Source organism: Danio rerio, chromosome 5 (assembly GCF_049306965.1).
Source record: "Danio rerio strain Tuebingen ecotype United States chromosome 5, GRCz12tu, whole genome shotgun sequence".
NCBI lineage: Eukaryota > Metazoa > Chordata > Actinopteri > Cypriniformes > Danionidae > Danio > Danio rerio.
This window is the reverse complement of record NC_133180.1, coordinates 68,940,001-68,965,230: the sequence shown is the minus strand read 5'-3', so window position 1 is coordinate 68,965,230 and position 25,230 is coordinate 68,940,001. Positions and strand designations below refer to the sequence as shown.

The 25,230-nt window shown below is 36.0% G+C and overlaps 2 protein-coding genes across 3 annotated transcripts in view; both read left to right on the top strand.

Moving 5' to 3' along the window:
• cntrl (centriolin) overlaps positions 1-25,230 on the top strand; it is a 548,241-nt gene that overhangs the window by 425,720 nt on the left and 97,291 nt on the right. The gene's annotated exons all lie outside the window — the stretch shown is intronic.
• The window catches only part of tlcd3a (TLC domain containing 3A), a 69,190-nt gene that overhangs the window by 34,921 nt on the left and 9,039 nt on the right, over positions 1-25,230 (top strand). The window contains exons 3-7 of one of the 2 annotated variants that reach the window (XR_012406463.1): positions 4,336-4,555; positions 8,969-9,028; positions 9,870-9,908; positions 10,008-10,152; positions 11,490-11,749. Coding sequence is in view for 1 of the 2 variants with exons in the window: in XM_005172024.6 (XP_005172081.2) it covers positions 4,336-4,555; positions 22,544-22,639 (316 nt within the window). In the remaining variant the exon portion in view is untranslated. Of the gene's footprint in view, positions 1-4,335; positions 4,556-8,968; positions 9,029-9,869; positions 9,909-10,007; positions 10,153-11,489; positions 11,750-22,543; positions 22,640-25,230 lie in introns of those variants that run through there. The other variant, XM_005172024.6, reaches the window with a different exon arrangement.

Here is a 25,230-nt window from a genome sequence, read left to right as displayed (position 1 = left end):
GTAGATTGCTAGGCGACCATCAAGCATTTTTTCAGAGGATGACAATCCGACAAAACATTGCTGCATCTCTGATACAAGGTTTATTTATGGAGAAATCTGAGGTCTTATCTGTCTGAGAAAAGAAGTCTACCAAAACGTGTATATTGCATAGAAAATATAAAGTTGATTGGTCAGTTCTCGTCACGTAACTTGAGGTGCACTCACAGCATTCTGAAGATGTTTTTAAATGGGTGGAGAAGGGTATAAACAGGGGTCAGAGCCAGCTCCAAGTGGGTGGGCCTTTGAGCTCCAAGTGGGCTGTACAAACCTGGAGTTTTTTATTTATTTAATGTCCTGTTCATGACACAGAGTCCAATATTGTGCTTTATGAATGTCAACAGCTACCCTGAACCTACACCCAACCCCACAGTAACCTGTAGTGTTTAATTAAGGCCTACACCTACCCCAAACCTTAACCCAAACCTGCTGGGATTTATTAATATCTGCTCCACCTACACCAACTAATGCCAACCTACTTGTAAGTCCCTTCCACTTGGAGGTCCTCCAACCTACTTCTGGTGTCTCCGGGCTGCAGTGATATCTACTTGAATGGGTGTGCCTGGAAGGCTCAAGCGTGTTGCACCGCTTGCACATATCGCTCCCAATATGCGGTTGCCTCAACTGGAAATAACAAACTTGTGCGTGGAAAAAATGCAATATGTGAATGTCCGGCGTCATTTGCAATATCCAGCAGTTGATATTCTTGCACTGACATGTTGGATTCACCTGATTTTTGACAAATGGGTTGCGGATGCATTCCTTTGCAGTTCGTGGGTCCTTCACTGGACCTTTTCCCCTTCGCAAAGAAATTTTCCACAGACGTCTGTTTCTTACTCATTTTGTTGCTTGTGGGTTAAATTTTGGAGACCGAGATGTAACCGAGAGAATACGGTCATTGTTTAAAATAAAACATTGTATAGACTCGGATAATAAATAAAGCTGAAATTATTAATGATTTCTTGTGCGGCCCTGTACCAATTGACCCACAGATTGGTACCAGTCTGTGGCCCGGAGGTTGGGGACCACTGCTTTATGGTTTTCCGGGGAGTCTAAATATGCTTTAACAGCTGTAGATTATTGTTTGTTCTGTTCCACGGTTTATTTTTCTGAGTCCCGCTTAGCTGTTATGCGTCCTTATTTTGATTAATGACGATAAGCGAAAAGCTGTGCTTTTATTTTGAATGGTGACACCCACAGACATCGTCACCAAATATAAATGCAGACTTTCTCATACAAAGCCATTAGCTAGAATTATGCATTATAGGCTTTACAACAAGGGTGAGGTGTCCAAACTCAGTTCTGAAGGGCTGGTATCCTGCATAGTTTAGCTCCAACTTTCTTCAACACACCTTCCTGGCAGTTTTTGTATACCTAGTAAGAACTTAAATAGCTGGCTCAGGTGTGTTTAATTGGGGTTGGAACTAAAATATGCAGGACACCAGCCTCCATGACCGAGTTTGGGCACGCCTGCTTTACAATATAGAGAGAAATAACAGATAAACCAAGACTGCAGTTCGGTCAATTTTTAAAAGATAAACAGCTCTCTTTAATAGTTCAGCATGCTTTCACTTTCGTATTCGACATGAAACACACATTAACCAGTATGCCTATTACATATCTTTAATATGTTGTGATATAGCCTGGTTCCTTAGTTCATTGGATTGTATTGCTTTCTCAGTACAATCGTTCCGCTCCAGAGTTTGTTTCAATCGAGCTGAGACCACCTCATTCAGATGATCTCTGACCGATTGTTTAGGTGCAGATCTGACCGCGATTGCTGGATTCACATACGCCAAACGAACTGTGCTAACAGGGGAAATGCACTAGGTTCCGAAACAAAAGCCCCCTTTACACATACAGACCTTTCCGGAAAATTACTTTTTGAAAATACAGTAGTTTGGGCAATTTTCCGAAAAGAGAAGTTTTAAGATTACCCGTAATTTGCCGGAATGCTGCTCTTTGTAAATGCTGAAGGAAGAATGCTGGAAAGGGTGTGTTCTCGATCATAACGCACTGACGAGAGATGTCTACTCCAGCCAATCAGAACCTTCAGACACATTCCCATCTGTGCTGTTTATAAAAATAAAAGCCTTTGAATATTTTTCCAGACACATTTAGCTGCTAGATGTTAGTCAGATAATGTTTCTATGTTCCTTCTTAATGCCAACTGTGTCAAAAATTATCGATAAAATGCTTATGATAAGCCGCTGTTTGTTTATCTTCAAGCTCTGCTTCCTTCAGTTGCTTTGATGCATCGCGTATGCACATAAAGCAGCTGGTGAGCACCAGCACACACACGTATTATGTACATCTCGACATGCAAAATTGTTCCTTTATATGTTTTCATCGAAGTTGTTCACAATACTGATCCATCCACAGAGTTGATTGAGTAATGCAGTTGAATGTGTACAAATAAAATATCAGCCGTTTAGTTTATAGCCGTTTAGTAATTGTTTCTAGTTAATGATGTCAGAATTTACCGGTATTTTGGAATGGATGTGTGAACGGTCTTTTACAGAAAAAATCTGTAAAGTCCTTGCCTGTGTTAACAGCGCTTTTGATTTTACCTCTAAAGTTGATCCAGAAATTTTCCAGATATTTACCGGTATCACTGTGTGAAAGGGCCTAATGTCTAGGTGTGAAAGCATCCAAAAAGTTAAAAAATGTAACAATCTGTGAGAAAAGAAGGAATTTATTTTTATTTCTTTTGTGTCTTTATTTTTAATTAGAAAAATGTTTAGACTAACAACAGATTAATCAGTCTTTTTCTTTTGTATGATACCACATATAGACCAGACATCCTTCTTCTTTTTTACTATGCTGCATACTTTTCAGAAGAAAATGCTGACAAGATGGAAATACACTGAAAAAAAATTATTCAGAGATGATTCCTTGGATTTACTCAATTTTTTTTACGTTAATTGGCTGTAAACAATTTATTTGTGTTGAATGTAAACAAACAAATTAAGTTGAACATTATTAAACTTAATTTGCTTGTTTAAATTCAACACAAATAAATAGTTTGCAACAGTTCTGCATGCAACACTTTTTTCAGTGTAGCATAATAAGAATAAATTTAGGGTGGCGGCCTTTGTTCTAGACTGCAGTCTAGACAGTCATGTCACAAGTTGTCATGATGCTTGTAGAAGTTGTAAAATATATTAAAGATGCACGTAATTGTTTAGTTCTGGTATGCAGAGAAGGGTTGCAGAAAGAGGAAGTATGTCTGGGGTAGAAGAGCCATAGGACTGCAGAATGACTGAAAAGTGCCGTTACACCAAACTCCACCTGTTAAAAATCAGTTGTGTATAAATGCTGGAGTCAGGAAATGTATGTTAATTGCGAACCTCTTGAATGTAATTCTTGTGTTGCATTGGGGTAAAGTAACCCAGAGCTCTGGCATCGAATTATTCATTTGTATCTAATAAATTACCAATATTTTTGGTATTGAAGAAAACCCTTTCCTGACCTTTTCTTATTGAACACGCACGGAATTGGCTTGAAATTACAACAAATCTAATGTAAAATACCATGATGCTTATTATTGTGTAAATAGCTTAAAAATATGTTTAATAATAGCATTATCTTTTAATATCTGCAATATGACTATACATAAAGGCTGATTTATACTTCTGCGTCACGGCGCTGACGCATAGCTCTTCGCCGTGGCCGTCGGCGTCGCTGACGTGCACCTCTCAAAAAACGTAACTACATGTCGCAACGCGTAGCGCAAGCTCTGTGATTGGTCGGCTTGGTAGCGCCGACAAGTCTGGGCGGGACCGAGAGCCGCGCGAATGGCGCGAGCCTGATGGAGCGATTGTTTACAAGTGTGGAGTCCCGTGAAGCAGCTCCGGATGGAAAGTTTTGTTCTGTGTTTACCTCATAGTTAAAGTTGTTGCACGTCCGCCGGTTCCTGCCTCAAAATGAGCGAGTTTGAGCCACTTATACATCCAGGAAGTGTTCAGAAAAGCAAAACAGAAGCGAAGAAACTCGACACAGAGGAACATTAACACCTCACTGCCAACTAGCGTTTCGGAAGTGTTAATGCAGACCAGCAGAGACAGCGCGCAGAAGTATAAAAGCACAGCTGCGCGCGTTGCCTGCGCCGTGAGTTACGCCGATCACTTGACGCAGAAGTATAAACCAGGCTTAACACACAATTCTCAAACGATATATTGTTCAGCACTAGGTTTGATGTCTAGAATGGGAGGATTTGTTTGAAGTCTGTGTGAAATCAACATTAGAATTCACTTCACGCATGATTTGCTCACCTGTTGTGTTGGTCTTCTGTTCTAGGCACTGGCTGACCACCTATTTTGTCATCTGGTACGGTGTTCCCTACATGTCATATGACATCTTCGCCATGTACCTCAGCCATTACTATCGCTTCAAGGTCAAAGGTCACAAAGACTACAAGCACCACTCTCTGCGAACCATCAACTCATTTGTGTGGAAAGAGTTCCTCCTGGTGCTCCATCACATTGCGCTCCTCACCATCCTGCTGCCTGTGACTCTGGTGAGAGACTGAACACAAACACAGAGATGAGTGATATGACAGCCAGTGATAAGAGGGCAAATACAGTAATGGGCCTTCTCGGATAACCACCGACACCTATAGCCAGGACCAACTGAGAGGGAATGTAAAAAGAGGGGGATGCAGTGCTTTTGTGTCTGTTAAGTATCTGATCTGTGAGAAACAATTACCTTAATAGCAGCTGTTACACTGACAGAGTGCATACAGTGGGACACACACACACACATTTACTCACAAACACGTATACTCACACACACACATACACGTACATACATACACAGACATATACACACAAATATATAGATACACATACAAACATGCACGTATACACACACACACACACACACACATACATATTACATATATAACAAATATATGACTATACACACACATTCACATAAATACATGTACACACATATATAATACATATACAAGTGTATACACACACACTTACACAAACACTCGCATACACACATATACATGCATATATACACAAACACACACATACACATATGCATGTGTGTACATAAATACATGTACACAAAGATACACATATACACACAAATACATATATAGACACATATACAAACAAACACGCACATACACATACACGTACACAGATACACATGCACACACACATACATGTACACACACACATAATACATAAACAAATGTATACACACAAACACTCACATACATACATATACACACAAACACACACGCACATGCATACATGCATGTACACACATATATATACACACACACATATGCATGTGTGTTTGTTTATACATACATGTACGCACTGATACACGTATACACACAAATACAAATACAGACAAACATTTACAAACAAACACGCACACACATGTACACAGATACACATACACACACATACATGTGCACACACATAATACATAAACAAATGTATATACACACACAAACACTCACATACATACACACACACACACACACACACACACACACACACACACACACACACGTACACAGATACACATGCACACACACATACATGTACACACACACATAATACATAAACAAATGTATACACACAAACACTCACATACATACATATACACACAAACACACACGCACATGCATACATGCATGTACACACATATATATACACACACATATGCATGTGTGTTTGTTTATACATACATGTACGCACTGATACACGTATACACACAAATACAAATATAGACACACATTTACAAACACGCACATACACGTACACAGATACACATACACACACATACATGTGCACACACATAATACATAAACAAATGTATATACACACACAAACACTCACATACATACACACACACACACACACACATACACACACACACACACACACACACACACACACACACACACACACATACACACACACACACACACACACACACACACACACACACACACACACACACACACACACATATATATATATATATATATATATATATACACAACACAAATACATAGACACACACACACAGACTTACATGTACAAACATATATAACACATAAACAAGTGTACACACATACTCGTACAAAAACTTATATACACACACATATACATGCACACACACACACACACAAACCCACAAACACACAGAGCGAGACACAGGCGGAAACCTGGTCTTTTGTTTGGTGTCTCTGGGCTGTCAGTGGTGATATGAGATCACTTTACCCACGCTTCCATTATTCACACACAGCTGCTACTCAGATACCAGCTCACGCACACACATCGCTTTGTGCTCCCGGTTCACGAAATGACCCACAAAAGATAAAGTCACCAACACAGACAGACAAACTGATTTTGACATGCATGGGAGGAACACAAAGAAAAACAACTGCCACAACAAAACATCTGCCTGTTTACAAGATAACACGTCCTCCATTTTCATGACAGTAAGGGGATTTTGCCCAAGGGGCTTATAGATAAAGTATAGGCAAGTCATATAGGAACCATAGATTCCCCCATATAGTCTGGTTTAAGGTTACACTCCAGGTTTGCTGAGTTCACTCTTGGCTCTTCCAACTTGTCGTTCTTATCTTGTTACATTTATGGATGCATTACCAGGGGTGATAGCGTTCCGGCACCACGCCGGATTTCCGGCGTACTGTGGCTGCGGGGGAAAAAATCAGGTTCACGGATATTGATCTGTCATTTCTCTATTCACAGAATTCACTCACTGCTGAAAGCGCCGGATTGGTCTTTATTAAGTGCCATTTTGTGTGCTCGTGAATCATCTTTTGAGTGTAGACGCCATGTAAATAAAAGATTAATTGTGTAATTTTGAGAGCTTTATAAATTATAACGGATCTTTATGAGATCTCTATGAACTAAGATTAGTGACGCATTTAGTGATAATAAGAGGAGCGTGCTTTGCACTTTCCAGGCTATAATCCATTCAGAATTTGTATGAAACTTTCGTTTTCGGCACATATACGCTGATATGTTTTGGGAATGACATCTGCATATTTACGCTGGGTTTATTCTCGAAATAACGGTGAAGCAATAGACGGGACAAAAATATATTTCCCCCTTCTCCTTAAACAACTTAGTGTTTCAGCTATGAAATAGTTCAGTTTTTTATGTAGCCTAATGGCAAAGTGTTTATATTTAGTTTCGTTTTTTATTCAGCTTATTTAGAAAAACGTTTGGAGCATTTTTTATTCGTTAAAAATAAGTTTTTTTAACGAACAGCGCTCAGCGGAAGACCATCATTGTCTGTTTGATCAGTTTGCCTTCTCAGATCATCACGACTTGCCTAAAATAAAAGATATAAAACAGTTCAAGTATAAAACAATGGTAGCTTAAACGTTAAAGAATGTGTGCTATTAGGCGCATAGTTTGCTTATAAAAAGCTTGCAGGACATTGAGGCGCCAGAGCAATCACTTGCATTTTTTCAGTGGGAGCAATTTAAAGTTATCCGTCATTGTTGCTCACAAAGTACGAGTAATACATCAAAAAACGTTACAGCGTTTTTATAAAATAAAGAAAACCAAAATTATGCCCTTTCTGTCGTCTGGTTTTTGAACAGGAGCGCTTAACAAAATGAAGCAAAATGTATATGCCTCACAGACATAATACAGGGCTCGAAATTGCGACCATTTTGGTCGCATATGCGCCCGAAAATTAATCTATGCGACCTAATAATATATTTTGGCGCATTAGTGCGACTGCAGATAATGGTTGTAACCTGTTTTGATTTTTTGTAAAAACGTGCTGAATCGCTCTTCCCTGCCGCTATATTGGTTCATATTAGCTGTCAATCACTCAAGGTATTCCGCTGTCAGATGACAGGGAAGGAGCTTTAATTACCACGAGAAATACAAACGGCTGAAGAATGAAAACTTAAAGCATGCAGGTTTGCAAACCCCACCTAAAGTTGAGGGCGCACATGAGAGCGATCATGACACGTGATGGATATCTGCCAGCTGAGATCAATCGAGTACGTGCTTTTCGGAGAAAGCGCCCGAATCTCGATGCGTTGCGTTTACTGCGTGTTCAGCGCAAATGTCCGCTAAAAGTCAAATCTAATACTGTACATATCACCGCCAAAGAAGCTCGCCTTTAATAAGTTTACACTGAAACTGCGGCTCATCATAACAAACAGCGGTTTTGCGCCGGTGGTCACAGCAAGAATCCCGCTCAACCAACACATTCTCACTCCCAACTCGTCACATACTGACGCTTGGTCAGGAACCCTCGGCGTCAGTTATTGACGCACAGGGTACCCCTTTAGCGTCATATTTAGACGTGCAGGGATTCCCTATAGAATCTGTGCCTGAGCCTGAGGCGTCATATGGAGACGCTGGAGGCTCGTATAATTACCAATAGATGTCAACAAACTTTTTAAAACCTGATTTACGCCTATTATCATAGTTTTCTTATTTTAAAAATATGTAATTTTTATTTTGTTTATGAAAAGCGTCTGTAAACGGGGTCAAAACTACTGTATGAATAAACTTCGGCCCACGTGACATCCCTTCACGGTGAGTTTAACGCCGCTCTGCTATTGGTCAAACTGCATCAGCGGTGAGTTCTCAGATGAGTTCAACTGTCAACATTAAATATTACGTTAATGCTGCATAATATATTTTTATTGGAGATTAGTTGGTGTTTATAAATATTTTATCATTTACTTTATATTTAATGAGTGAAAATATATTCGGTTGTCCAGTTTAGGGTAACTATGCCTAATAAAACTTTGATTCATTCATATTATTTATTATTTTTTTACTTTAAAAAAATATTAAATTTCAAGTACTAAGTTTAAAAATGTTTTCGGCTGATATTTTTCATTTTAAATTATTTATTAAAGTTGGGGTCATTGTATGTGGCGATCTATTTTTTACAGTCTATGCTCGCTATCCCAAGGTTCATTGCGATCCCAAGGTTCACTGCGGTTTTCCACAAGGTAAGTAAAAAGTAAACAAATAAACACGATTTGTTAATAAAGCATGTACTGTAAACTAGCGACGTTATCTAATTACATCAAGTTCATTTATTAAAAACATATTTTTCTCACATATAACGTTGGTCATGCATTAGAACAATATATACATTTTAAGATAAGGAACAGTGTAACCAGATTGTTGTTTTCCACAATAGAATTCGTGCAAAATCTATATATAATATGCAATATGCAACTCTAATAATACAAATGTATTCGTAATTGTTTCAATATTAAAGAACATCAAGTGTTTCCAAAGGTTTATTGTAAAAACAATTATTTTCCATGCCTTAAAACACACACACACACACACACACACACACACACACACACACACACACACACACACACACACACATATATATATGCTATATATATATAGCATAAAAAAAGCTCAAGTATAACTTAAGCTGATGTATGTCACACAATGAATATCATACACTATTACCAGTACAATTTGGCCTTTACCAATTTATTTAATAAAATAAAGAATCTATCATCTCTAAATTGTGGTAAAGAGGCACAACAAGCTGTCTTCTTTTCAAATATTATGTCAGTCAGGATGGTAATGGTAAAATTCAAGGATTACCTTGCACCTTCTCAGAAATGTACCATTGATCAAATGTATTACAAGTGGCTGGATTGTTTTTAACACAAGCTACGTTTTTTTAAATCATTATCTTAAACAGATTAAGGCTCATTTTGGACTACACTTACATTACTTTACAACTGCTTAATGCAGTACTGATGTATCTAGTAGTTTAGTGGGTTTAACTAATGTCACATCTGTTTTTATTCATTTCAGATGCAGAAACTTTTGACATATGAATTCATCTTGACTAAGGTTAATGTTTTTGTTCAGAATTAATCATTATTTAAAATCATTGTATTTTCTTTGTTATTATGTACAGATTTTAAAAGAATGTACTGTCTTTTAATAAAGAACTCTTCACAGCACTGCAGCTAAACAGTCACAACCTCACAGAGCTGCACAACTGCCCCACTTCAGATCAGTGCTGAAGCTGGAACCTCATCTTGTGTACAGCAAAGGCAGAGCTGAAAATTCACTGTTTGTCTTGTATTGTGTGGTAAGTCATAGTTTTATTAATTTTTTTATTTTATTGCAACACTAAGTAGTCCATTCAGTGGCCAAAATGATATAAAGGGCCTAAAATGGGACTGACGTGATCATTGTTTTGATTTCTAGATAAGTACTCATGGGGCTACACATGCAGCTGAAGTTAGCTTCATTGAGTAGGACATTTCTTTCAGTATACTCTTAAAGAGATTCACCCAAAAATGAAAATTCTGTCATTATTGACTCATCCTTCACTTGTTCCAAATATGTCTGACTTGCTTACTTCAGTTAAACACAAAAAAATTATATTTTAAAGAAAGATGAAAACCTGCAAACATTAACTTCCATAGTATTTGTTTTTTCCTACTATGTATGTCAATGTTTTCAGCTTTCCAGCTTTCTTCAAAAAACTTCCTTCATGTTTAACACAAAGTAACTTGGAAGTTTTTAAAAAAGGTTTACAACCACTTAAAGGAGAGTAAATAGTAAACTGTTCCTTTAACCCAATCTAGTTGACTTTACTAGAAAATTGTATAGAAACCCAGTGCCTTAAACCCCTTACATTTTATACAAGGTACAACTTAACAGCCATACTTGAATTAAAATATTACTGTAAGTTCAAGAAGATTGTAAAGGTTCTAGGTTAATTTAAAGTGGGCTGTTTAGTTTCACCTTGTGTAAAAAACATAAAGGATTTAAGGCAACATGTTTCGATGCAGTTTTCTAATAAAGTCAACTAGTTTGGGTTAAGAGTGTAATGGGTTACAGTAATAGCAGTGAATCATGCAGGCATAAAATAAATGTTTAGCCATGTAAAGCAATAAGCTTGTTATAATTTAGAAATATTTTAGGGTGAAGCACAGTATGCTGTTGTAGTTTTCATATAATTGATGAGTCAAACATGAGATGTGTTTTAAATTGCAAGACGTGAATTAACAATATCTTCATCAAGATTCAAATCTTGCATCTTATATTTTTTAAGGTTTTGGCCCAATAATACCCATATTCTGCTATTTAAAAAATCATGCTGGAATTTGTGTCAGCATTCCCTTCAATGAAAACTACAACAGTGGACATCAGTGGTGATAAAAATGTATGTGAAGGATAAGGGTGTTCATAATGAGAAGTGCAGTCACTATCCTGATCTCTGAGTTTGTAGAACTGACAGATCTGCTTGGAATAAATGGAAACATGCTGGAAATGTTTAACCTATTATACAGTTAATTCAAGAGTGCCAGGTTTAATGACACTTTACATATATAAATAAATATCACTGAACTTTCTAAATGAAACCTAACGCTCATTCTTTGTTCAGTAATGATATTGTGCACTTCTAATACTTTACAGTGGCAAAACCTGGAATAACACATGGGAGCCCTCCAGGAATTCCTGACACTTTACGCCCAAGTCTCCTCATGCTAACCGGATTGCAATATGACAGTCTAGTCAGCATAAACACCTGGACTCACCAAGCACACTTTGGTTCTCAGTGTTTTGTAAAAATAGTTTTTGGTATTCTTCGGTAAATACTTGAATATGTTTTGAACTTATTCTACTTTTGATGTTTAAGTTCAGAAAGTTGTTATTATAAACATAATTTGCATTTGTCATGAACTTGACTTCTTGTTGTTGTGAAAGCTGTTTATTATGATGGCATTTCCAAAGGCATCATTTGAAAAGATTTTTTGCAGTGCAGTTTTACTTGAGCTTGACATACCAGATGTATGACATGAATAAATATCACAAAATAAATATAATAATAATAATACAAAATATACATTTCCTTCAATTATAATTGTTTTTAATCATTTATATATGTATGGTAATATATTATTGCATTAAAAACTTATAAAATATATATTTTTGGTTAAAATATATATTTTTGCATTTTTGTGTGATTTTTATTATTTATTTTTATTTGTGGCATTATAAATAAATTATAAATGTTTCATTAAAAATGTATTGTGTTTATTTGCATACTCATTTACAACGAACTACTATTTATACTATTTAATGGGCACTATATTTGTCATTTAAGTTTGACATATATTTATATTTGTATACCTACATGATGCAGGGTTTAGTTACAGCAAATGCTTGAAATGTTTTCAAACATGAAGCTTTTTTATTATTTTATTATTCGTTTCAAATTAAGTATACTGCCTATGATCTGGTTTTACTATGATCATTTTGCACATCAGGTTACCCCCACAAAGTAATCTCACGGTAAATATACATTTGTATTTTTAATAAGACAATAAATAACATTTAATATTAATACACATTTTGATATTTAAGTTATATTATAAGGTTATAATCAACCTTCAGCCGGAAGATTACCAAATAGAGACAAAGTGTGACGTAGATTGCGACGTTGTGATTGGACTATAACTTCAAAGCCAAATTAAAAGATCCTTCGTGTTGCTAACTATGTTTTGCTAACTTTGCCACTTTACTAACAGTGTCCTTTATCAATGAGTTATCGCTGTGTTTTAAATAGTTAACGATTAACCAAGATCGTAACCCTAAACTTAACCCTAACTACACCTTTCAAGGAACTACAATTTGTAGCGCCATGTCTTTCCCCTCCCATCTATACAGCGACAAAGGATTGTGGGTAATGTAGTTTAAAGCCTTTTTGTAATAAAATGGAACAGATACAAATTTTAATGAACTAAAGACTATCTGAATAAGGTCATTGTGCATATATTTATGACATATATGAAAGCCAGGCATAAATTTGTTATTTTACAATGAGTATTTTTTAAACAGCTTTTATTGACTTGATCAGTATATATCAGACTATTATATCCAACATTATTTATTGAACATAGCATAGGTAATAGTCTTGCTGATATTCTCTCACTCATTTCTCGTTTGAAATGTGAATACTTTTTCCTTTTCTACGGGGCTCTACTCATCCCCTTTGAGTAAAAGGGCAGTTAACCTATGTAGATGTATTATCTTCAACATGGACAAGAAATTGTATTGTCACATGTACAGTTGTGGTAAAAAAAAAAAAAAAAAAAAGCTGTAAAAATAAGCTAAACATTAGTATCCTCTTTAATTACAAGTTATTAGCAATAGTGATCTATGTTCATCACAAATGTTATGAGTTCAGAATAATATGTGTGGATGTAATTCTGGAAGTGTGTTTCATTAATGGTCATCATGTGATATTTAATTGTTTTCACTTTATTTGAAATATGGATAAAAGCTCTTTTAAAATATGTAAATGTTTATAAATAAAACCTTTTTAAAGACATGTATTTGTTTAAAAACCACTCTTTATCTGATTATTTTTACTTTCTAAATCTTCAACTGTTTGTGTAACAGTATGTTTTGATGACAATGGATGAACTTGTGTTTAATAATGATTCCACATAATGTCTTTGTCCTGCATGTGGGTTAATTTGTTAATTATTTTCTTTATGATCAAATGATTGTAAGATTTGCTGCATTGTAAGAATCATGAAAATATTGAGAAATGAGGTAACAATGATGAAAAGATATCCTTTCAAATGCTGCGAATAGTTCAAACCTCCAAATGATTAAAAATACATAGTCAATAACCAATAAAATAAAAATGCAAACATTTAAATTATCTAAACTAGAAGTAAAATAGTTCTGTGCTGTATTTATAAGTTACTGTGTAGTTCTATGTCTACCAAAATACATATTTCAATACATGTCATATTTTATTTTCATTCATTCATTTTCTTTTTGGCTTAGTACCTTTATTAACCAGGGGTCGCCACAGTGCTATGAACCGCCAACTTTTCCAGCATGTTTTTATGCAGCAGATGCTCTTCCAGCCGCAATCCATCTCTTGGAAAATATTTTATGTTTTATCTTGCATTCAATAAAACATTATACAAAGTTAATTTTTATTTTCAGAATAACAACAGTGGCACTGTTATCTCACAACAAGTGCAGCAGTTTTTTGTTAGACATTCTAACAAATTAATACAAATGTTTCAAAGTAAGGACAAAAATAAAAGGAGATTCATTTTTTATTTATTTTTTTAGAAAAATCCATGAGGACCAAATGGATCCATCAGGTCTTTGATGTAAATCATAGGTTAATTTTTCCAGAGGTAGAAGTGTGGTTGCCTGGTATCTGAGCAATTGACCATAATAATGTACATTTTTTGCCCAAGTATATGCAAAAATTAAATTTATCATAAAAATGTATCATAAAATTAATATTTTAAAAGCTCTTAATGTCACTTAATGTAATAATTTCATTTTAATATAGAGTTCCTTAAATCGTTATATGTTGTAAGCAGTTAGGCATACAATAATGCTCTTAATTTACAACACTGATTGATTTTAGAGGAATGCTTTACATACTGTACATATCTATGTATTTAAAAAAAAAAGACAATTTGGTTATAGATGATGACAATTTTATTTAATTTTTTACAGATTTTATTACATGCTTTAGATTCAGGGTTAAGGTCATCCTCTTCTGGATTACAGTAAAAGAAAATCCACAGTCAATGTCAAACTCATCAGCTGGAGCTTTATTTAAAAAAAATCTATGTTCTCTGCTCCAGCCAAAACTTGCAGGTACCTTGCAGGTCTCTAGATTGCACCATCATATTGTTGTTTATTTCTCAGTTATTTCGTTGCTTTTTGAGAATGATGATCCATAGACCTTTTAACCCCTCTTCGTTAAGGCCACATGTCGAATCTTAAAAGAAGAACACAACAACATAAAAATATATTAATATCCTTTGGACTGGGTAACCTTATGCTTATGTCTGTGCCAAAAAATACAAATACATACCAGTACATTTCAGTAGCAAACAAGCAAGAAAGTTCTTTGAAAGAACCAGGATGAGTTGAAAGGTATTTCTAGTGGTTGACCATCTCTGCCACAAGAATCCACTGCTTCTCCTGAAGAATCCTGACTAGCAGGATGATGTTGAACACCCTCCTCTTTGTTGCTGGGTCAGCAGAGTCTGAAATATATTTATGAAAAGAAAGTTGTATAACAAGGATTATACGTCAACTTTTAAAGAATCAACACTGACAGAAGTCTAGTGTACATACCATGCAATATGACGAAGACATCCACATCACTTCTTCTTTTTGTTGTCTTTGCTTCTGCTACTGAAAAAAAAATGACAGTAATAGTAACACAATTTTTCATGACTACATGTAATATTAATAAGAATTTCCTCACCCTCTGCCCACTCCTCTACATCACAGACCAAAGTCTTCCAATTGGTTTCCAGTCACTGCCAGTTTCATGGATTCTGTTTTGCAACTTGCTTTGCAGAGCTGTTGGGGTCTACAATGATAAGCAATCAAAAAATCACAATACTATTTAAATAGGTTACTGAACAACTAAAACAAATTCAACTGGATATTGTTACCTTCTGATATCAACAGGTCAGCGAGATGGCCAAATTGTTGAACATCTGCTAATTCCAGCACATGACCATGAGAGTTACAGTAGCATGTCTGGTCACTGCAATCCTATAGAAGAAATATTGCACTGTTCAACCTCCTTCCCAAAAGTAAAACCAGGCATATCCTGGTATGCCTCACTCCATTTCACCTGGTTAACATATACAAACAAACAAACAAACAAACAAACAAACAAATAAATAAGTAAACCAATAAGTTTTGGCATTTACTTGTAGATCAGTTTAAGACAATCACATAGTTCATCTATCTCAGACATAAACTCATGTGCTTAGGCATGAAACACACTAAAATCATGGGCTTAAAGATGGTGCTGAAACTTTGGACAGCTTTTTGCAACTCTTTGGAGGTAGTGTCAGTAGTTGATGTAGTCCACAAATCTTCCTGTCAATTCTTAATCCTTAGCTGTAAATAAACCTTCAAAAATGCCAGTGTTTGAAAAAGGAATGAAACAGTACAGAACAAGTGCATAACAGTTTATATCTTCTAATCTAATTTTCTTAGGTGAACATCACAGAGCTGTTTTCTTGTTAATTTAGTTTCAACACATACAGTTTAAAGTACCTTGTGCATTCTTGAAATGATTATGCTTATGGTTCATATCTACTTAAATTGGCAGTATATCTAGTGTGGAAGCAGAACAGATGAAGGGCTCTTCCTTGCAAATACTATCCACCTTGTATTGCACAGACTCCCACTCAAGAATATCTCAGAAAAATGTCTGCTGAGATCTTAGCAGTCCATTAAAAATAATTATACCAACATCTTTTCCACCAATGGAAAGAATATAAAAATATTTTAGGATATATTAATACTTGCATGACCAAATCTGAGATAAAAAGGCCATCAGTATGCGTTAGTTTAAATAAAACCAAAATTTTACTCTAGCCCACTGTCACCTAGGTCTACAGATACAGGGACTAATGGAAACAATGAAGTACACACTGACAGTCACTGGAGCAAGGCCCTCTCACAGTTGGGAAGATTGGAGTTCCTATGAGCTGTACCAGATAAAAACAACAAAAAAATGTACATTTATAACATTTCTAACTTATCCTAAGACTAGTAGACAAGCAGCATAAGCAGTTCTAATTTCCTAAACCCCAATGTGGACAGTTGATGGCCTATAAGGTGTCATAAAATTAGACAAAACAAAATACTTTCTGAAAAAGAAAAAAAATGGTTGGCCACTAATCAACACCCAGAACAAATAGTTTTAAACAGTTAGGGCCACAATATTTTGTGAGCTTATGCTGTAGTTTTTTAATGTTTGTCATAAACAATAGTAATAGTAAAACTAATGCGTTTCTTTCTGTTATTACAATAGTAGTGAAAGAATAAATGCATTTTATCTCATACAATCACATATGCCTAAACAATGTAGATATTTAATATACATGGAATGAAAAACTTCACTAACCCTTGACTGATTCCAGAGTGGTCTTGGCCTTCCTTACATGGTGGTGCTTTCTGCAGATCACCAAGTTGTCATCAAAACTTGAGCTTATAATTGAGATCTTGATGATAAATCTGAGTATAAAGGAATCACTCATGGTGATAGGCAGAAACAGGCTGAAAGACACAAGAATTAATCAAACAAATATAAATGTGTTAACAGAGATAGAGAGAGAGACAAGTGCAATTTAACATATAAACATGGGTAAAGTGATTTTACTTTTTGCTTATTAGAAAACAAAATTGGATTTTTAAAGAAATCTAAAGAACCTGAAAAGAGCAAAGAAAAAATATTCATATCTGAACAGTGAACACCTTATAATGTACAACTGTATATATATATATATATATATATATATATATATATATATATATATATATATATGTGTGTGTGTGTGTGTGTGTGTGTGTGTGTGTGTGGTAGATTAAGCTATTTTTTTGTTTAGTTTTGTGTTGTACAATGAATAAAATGTGCTCAGACGGGCAAAATTTCTGCCTTTTTCCTTTAAAGGCATGGAAAATAATTGTTTTTACAATAAACCTTTGGAAACACTTGATGTTCTTTAATATTGAAACAATTACGAATACATTTGTATTATTAGAGTTGCATATTGCATATTATATATAGATTTTGCACGAATTCTATTGTGGAAAACAACAATCTGGTTACACTGTTCCTTATCTTAAAATGTATATATTGTTCTAATGCATGACCAACGTTATATGTGAGAAAAATATGTTTTTAATAAATGAACTTGATGTAATTAGATAACGTCGCTAGTTTACAGTACATGCTTTATTAACAAATCGTGTTTATTTGTTTACTTTTTACTTACCTTGTGGAAAACCGCAGTGAACCTTGGGATCGCAATGAACCTTGGGATAGCGAGCATAGACTGTAAAAAATAGATCGCCACATACAATGACCCCAACTTTAATAAATAATTTAAAATGAAAAATATCAGCCGAAAACATTTTTAAACTTAGTACTTGAAATTTAATATTTTTTTAAAGTAAAAAAATAATAAATAATATGAATGAATCAAAGTTTTATTAGGCATAGTTACCCTAAACTGGACAACCGAATATATTTTCACTCATTAAATATAAAGTAAATGATAAAATATTTATAAACACCAACTAATCTCCAATAAAAATATATTATGCAGCATTAACGTAATATTTAATGTTGACAGTTGAACTCATCTGAGAACTCACCGCTGATGCAGTTTGACCAATAGCAGAGCGGCGTTAAACTCACCGTGAAGGGATGTCACGTGGGCCGAAGTTTATTCATACAGTAGTTTTGACCCCGTTTACAGACGCTTTTCATAAACAAAATAAAAATTACATATTTTTAAAATAAGAAAACTATGATAATAGGCGTAAATCAGGTTTTAAAAAGTTTGTTGACATCTATTGGTAATTATACGAGCCTCCAGCGTCTCCATATGACGCCTCAGGCTCAGGCACAGATTCTATAGGGAATCCCTGCACGTCTAAATATGACGCTAAAGGGGTACCCTGTGCGTCAATAACTGACGCCGAGGGTTCCTGACCAAGCGTCAGTATGTGACGAGTTGGGAGTGAGAACGTGTTGGCTCAACCTGCTCATAAATTGGGTCGGCTGAATCGCCTGCTTTCCACTAACACAGAAAAATTAACATCAGCTCAGACTGAATCTTTAAATTGACACAAACTGAAACCAAAACTTTTAAAGAGTGATAAAAGTGAGACTTTACTTACTTTTTTTTTCGTCTATTCTTTTTTGAGGTGTATATTATTTTTTATTTATTTACTGATGACTGCTTTGCAGCTTTCAGCATTGAATTTAATTATTTATTAAATTGACATTCATATAAAACAGCACAAAATAAATATTTCTTACTGCAATGCTTCATTTTTGTTTGATGCAAACTATACATTTATTTTTCATAAAGTAACAGACTTTTTATAGCAGATATTCATGCACGTTCAAGGCAGTTCATTGTTACTATTATTGTCATTTTCATTATCATTAATATTCTATAATTATTAAACATTCATTTTGGAATTGTTGCACACAAATATCAAGTCATCACAGCATTAGTTAGATAGTTATTTCTGGTTTTTGTTAGTCCTATTGATGTTGTTTTAAAATACAATAAATACCTTAAAAAACTATTTGCAGCGGTGCTCATTCATTTTGGTGGGTGCTTCTAAATTTTTTTTTGGTGCTCCTAAATATTTGAATTTGGGAGCACCGGTGCTACCAAGTAAAAAAATTAATTTCGAGCCCTGTAATAAATATATTTATAGAAAGCTTTAAATTATTAATTAACGTAATAAAACAAATCGAAAACAAAAAAACTCCTTCATGTAATCCGTAAAGATGAATTTCTCTCTAAAGGCGAGTCCAAGAGGAGATTGCCAGTCAGGATCTTTGCGACACTGACTCAGAATAAGTTTATTAATAAATAATTAAGATATGTCCTTACTCTTTCCTCGACACATTCATTGTTATTTGTTCTTGCCGGTGCTTGGGGCGAGTTTTAGCTTATTGTGTGCGCTTGAACGCGGATTCACAGTAGCAGTTTTAACATGGAGTGACACGACCTCTGACGTACAGATGACACTGGCACATGACTGAGTGTAGTGACACTTCCGGTGGCACGTCCGGTTTTCCACTGTCATGTGTCACTCGCTAGTGGCATGTGTAGTGACCTGTGTCACTCAGAGTGTCGCGCTGCATGCCACTGCAGTGACATCGACACCTGGCGAAGCTTATGACATCAATAAACACGAGCAAAACCATATTTAATCATTACGCGACTTTTAACCTAATTTATCGCGTCGCAAGTTAGTTTATTTGCTGAGCTACTCCACGATGTTTTAATTTAAACGCATTTATTTTATGTATTCGTCGTCATACTTCTGTACGTAATATAGTCATTTGACAGTACATGTCAGTCAAATTTATTGTGGCATGCTTATGTATGGGAGGGGTTACACTTATCTGTTGTACTGTATATTATTGCATCCTGGCAGTTCCTTTGTTCCCTACAATATGGACTTCTCTATGTTTTTAATTCATTCATTTATTTTATTATTTAACTTATTTTCATTTTAAGGTATTTTAAATAATATCCTTTAAAAAGTTATAATAAAATGCATGTTGAAAACTCATAACATATATGCATGTAAGATAACAGGTGTCATTTGCCTAATGATTTTTAAATATTAAAGCAAAGAGACTTATAAGATTAATGTGCTTATAACGTGCTTATACTGACACCTACTGGCACATGTCACAAGATCACTGACACTGGCATGTGTCACTGACATTACTGGCATGTGTCTAAAAAGAGCCACTTGACAATAATGATGATCAGGGTTACACATAGGCTGTTAATATATTTGGGCCCAGGGGCCCACAAGTTATGTGTTAAAAGTGCGTTGCATACATAATACCCCCACCCCTACTCACCTCAGGGGCAAGGAAAAAAAGTTCAGGCTCAGGAATTTTTTCCACTATCAGCCCTGCATTACACATTTTGAGCCAGCATATCCAATACAGGATGAGGGCTTGTGGCAAATGACAATAAAATTACATATATACAAATACTCACCGGCCACTTTATTAGGTACACTTTACTAGTACCACCAGGTTGGAGCAATTTTTGCTTTCAGAACTGCTTTAATCCTTCGTGGCATAGATTCAACAAGATACTGGAAATATTCCTCAGCGATTTTGGTCCATATTGACTTGACATCCTCAGGCAGTTGCTTCAGATTTGTCGGCTGCACATCCATGATGCAAATTTCCCGTTCCACCTCATCCCAAAGGTGCTCTATTGGATTGAGACCTGGTGACTGTGGAGGCCATTTGAGTACAGTAAACTCATTGTCGTGTTCAAGAAACCAGTCTGAGATGATTCACGCTTTATGAAGAAGATGGGTAAACTGTGGTCATAGAGGGATGGATATGGTCAGCAACAGTACTTAAGTTGGCTGTGGCGTTGACACAATGCTCAATTGGTACTAATGGGTCAAGAAAATATCCACAACATTATGACACCAGCACCACCAGCTTGAACCTTTGATACAGTACAGGATGGATCCATGCTTTCATGTTGATGCCAAATTCTGACCCTACCATCCGAATGTTGCAGCAGAAATTGAGACTCATCAGAGCAGGCGACGTTTTTCCCAATATGCTATTGTCCAATTTTGGTGAGCCTGTGCCAATTGTTGTCTCAGTTTCCTGTTCTTAGCTGACATGAGTGACACCTGGCGTGGTCTTCTGCTGCTGTAGCCCATCCGCCTCAAGGTTGGACATGTTGTGCGTTCAGAGAGGCTCTTCTGCATACCTCAGGTGTAACAAGTGGTTATTTGAGTTACTGTTGCCTTTCCATCAGCTTGAACCAGTCTGGCTATTCTCCTCTGACCTCTAGCATCAACAAGTTATTTGAGCCCACAGAACTGCCGCTCACTGGATATTTTTTTATTTTTCGGACCGTTTTCTATAAACTCTGGAGCTGGTTATCTGGTTATGCTGGTTATCAGCAGAACAGCACTCCTCATACTTCAGCCTCCATATCAAAGTTCCTGAAAGCAAAGAAGGTCAAGGTGCTCCAGGATTGGCCATCCCAGTCACCAGAAATGAACATTATTGAGCATGTCTGGGGTAAGATGAAGGAGGAGGCATTGAAAATGAATCTAAAGAATCTTGACGAACTCTGGGAGTCCTGCAAGAACGCTTTCTTTGCCATTTCAGATGACTTTATTAAGAAATGATTTGAGTCATTGCAGAGATGTATAGATGCAGTCCTCCAAGCTCATGGGAGTCAAACACAATATTCGTTCTTTTTTCACTGCAACATGACTTTATATTCTATACTGTACATTATTTTTGTTAAGTGACAAGACTTTTGTCTAAGCAAAGTCAGACCTTAGTGCCCTAATTAAATCATAAAAAATCAAGGTATGATCATATTTTATTTTGGTAAAATAAACGTGATCTTGAGGCCTTTGCCTTTCATATAAGCCACTTCTGACACCAAATGATCAACTAGAAGTCAAGTTATTATTTTATTATTATTATGTTCCTAAAACTTAGATAAGCGACAAGACTTTTGTTAGGTAGAGTACATGTTAAGGAAATTTTTAGTTGCTTGTGAATTATTCCTTTAATAAAACATCTCTGCTTACATGCACTGTAAAAAACTGGGTTCCATGCAATTCCTTCATGTTGTCCCAAAACAAATCGATTAAGTTAACCAAATTGTCATTACAAATTTAAGTGGATTGAACATAAAACAATTAAGTTGTGTCAAAAAATCCCTTCAAGAATTGTGTTGATTCAGCTCATTTTAAATAAGTAGTTAATAATAATCAGCAAAAATTAGTGTGGCAGATTCTTAATGGGAGTATTGTCTTAACGGTGTAAATATTGGTGTCCATGTAAATGCACTGACTGTGAAAGTGTGTGTTTGTTTGTGCTGACCGTGTGCTTTTCCTCTCTACATCAGTTCTTCAGGAAGGACCAGGGCGATTACTTCATTGGCTGTCTGTTCCTCACAGAGCTCAGCACTCCTTTTGTTTCACTGGGCAAAATCCTCATTCAGGTAACGCATGCGCACGTACACACACACACACACACACACACACACACACACACACACACACATACATATACACACACACACATATACACTCACACACACACACACACACACACACACACACACACACACACACACACACACACACACACACACACACACACACACATACATACATACATACACACACACACACACACACACACACGCACACACACTCACACACACGCACACAGTGTATTTTACTCAGCAGTCCTTCACAGTGCTGTTCCTGCCAGCTTGAGAGAAGTGCTGCCAGTCAACACTTCTCCTGTTTCCTATAGTCAAGACAAATGTGTTTCTTAAATACAGAGATGGAGGGCTGTCAGAGAACCAAATAGTTCCCTTGTACATTGTGTTCCTGCTTTAAAGTGAAAATCCAAAACGTCTGTTTCTAATACTTGGACATGGTTATGGTGGCTCAATGGTTAGCACTGTCGCCTCACAGCAGGAAGGTTGCTGGTTCGAGTCCCAGCTGGGCCTGTTGGCATTTCTGTGTGGAGTTTGCATGTTCTCTCTGTGTTCGCATGAGTTTCCTCCAGGTTTGCCCCACAGTCCAAACACATGCGCTGTAGGTGAATTAAATAAACTAAATTTGCTGTTGTGTATAAGTGTGTGCGTGTAAATACGTGCGTATTGATGTTTCCCAGTACTGGGTGTTGGCAAGCAGGGCATCCGCTGCATTAAACAAATGCTGGAATAGTTGGCGGATCATTCGGCAGTGGCGACTGCTGAAATAAAGACTAAGGAAAATGAATGAATGAATGAATGTTGAAGTTTCCCACTATAAGTCGATGCATCTTGTATATGATTCTGTGATATTTTGATTTAACAAAAAAATTCTGCTTTATTATAGCAATGGTTACTCAACATTACTCCAGCTAAAATAAATGTGTTTGTTTGTTTGTAATAGTGTTAGAAATGATTTCCATGAAAAAGAATTTAGATTTTTAATATTTTTATTGTTAAATATATAACATTAATTTTAGACAATGTAGTAATTTAATTTACTAATGCTTTAATGTTGTAAATAGAAAGCTATGTTGAACTATTTTTTAATCAAGATACGGTAAAACACTTTTGATATTAATTTCAGAATTTTTTACTGACTTTATTCTTTAATTTCATGTTTTTTTAATGTTTGTTTGTTTTCATCTTTTTTTCTGCTCTTTGTAATTTTCCATATTTTTTCCTGTCAATATTTAGTCTGTTTGGAGTGATTAGATGAAATTGCTTTCAGACCTGTCCTCACCTCCACCTGCCCTCTTTTGGCAGTCATGGGTATTGCATTTTCAAAGCAGTCCCTAAGCAAAATGTAGCGGTATGTGTTTGTGTGTGTATACAGTATAGACAGTACGTCACAAAAGTGAGTACACCCCTCCCATTTCTGCAAATATTTATTTATTACTTTTCATAGGACAACACTGCAGAAATGACTCTTTGACACAATGAATAGTAGTCAGTGTAAAGCGTTTATAGCAGTGTAAATTTATTGTCCTCTCAAAATAACTACAAATACAGCCAATAATAGCTGAACCCCTGGCAACAAAAGTGAGTACACCCCTAAGTGAAAACTGTGCACAATTAGTCATTTTTCTTTCCCTTTGTCATGTAACTCTAATAAGTGTTACACTGTCTCGGCTATCCACAGATAACAGGTGAGTTAAATTTGGTATAAAAGCTCTTCCACTCTCTCAGCCAGGCCCCTGAAAGTTCAACATGGCACCTCATGGCAAACAACTCTCAGGAGACCTGAAAAACAATTTGTTGCCTAACATAAAGATGGCCTAGGCCAGGGCTGCCCAAACTTGGTCCTGAAGGGCCGGTGTTCTGCGAATTTTAGTTCCAACCCCAATAAAACACACCTGAACCAGCTAATCAAGCTCTATACTACAAAGCTCCAGGCAGGTGTGTTGGAGGAAGTTGAAGCTAACCTATGCAGGACACCAACCCTCCAGGACCGAGTTTGGACACCCCTAAAATATAGCCTAGGCCAGGGTTTTTCAAAGTCTAAGACAGTGGGCCTCCCTTTTGACACAACTTATCCATTGGCGCCCCCCTCCTCCTAAACACACACACGCAGACACACACACACACACACACACACACACACACACACACACACACACACACACACACACACACACACACACACACACACACACACACACACACACACACACACACACACTTATATAGGTCTTTACATATATATATATATATATATATATATATATATATATATATATATATAAAGACACAGACAGATGTCAGACTGTTAACTCACTTTTATCATCATTTGCATGAAAGTGCAATTATTTACAGAGTAATAACAAGTATTTTAATATAACGTTTTTAAAACTAGGATGATGGTTCAATATGAATAGAACAGATCCAAGAACTGTCCATCGCAGTCAAAACAGTCGAAGTTTAGCGGGTCTCATGCTGTCATTAGCCAAAATATCTTGACAAACCACACATGAAGGTCGTGGTTCATCAGCTGGTCCGGTCCACGTAAATCCTAAACTCAAATACTGATCATCATATCGTCGTCT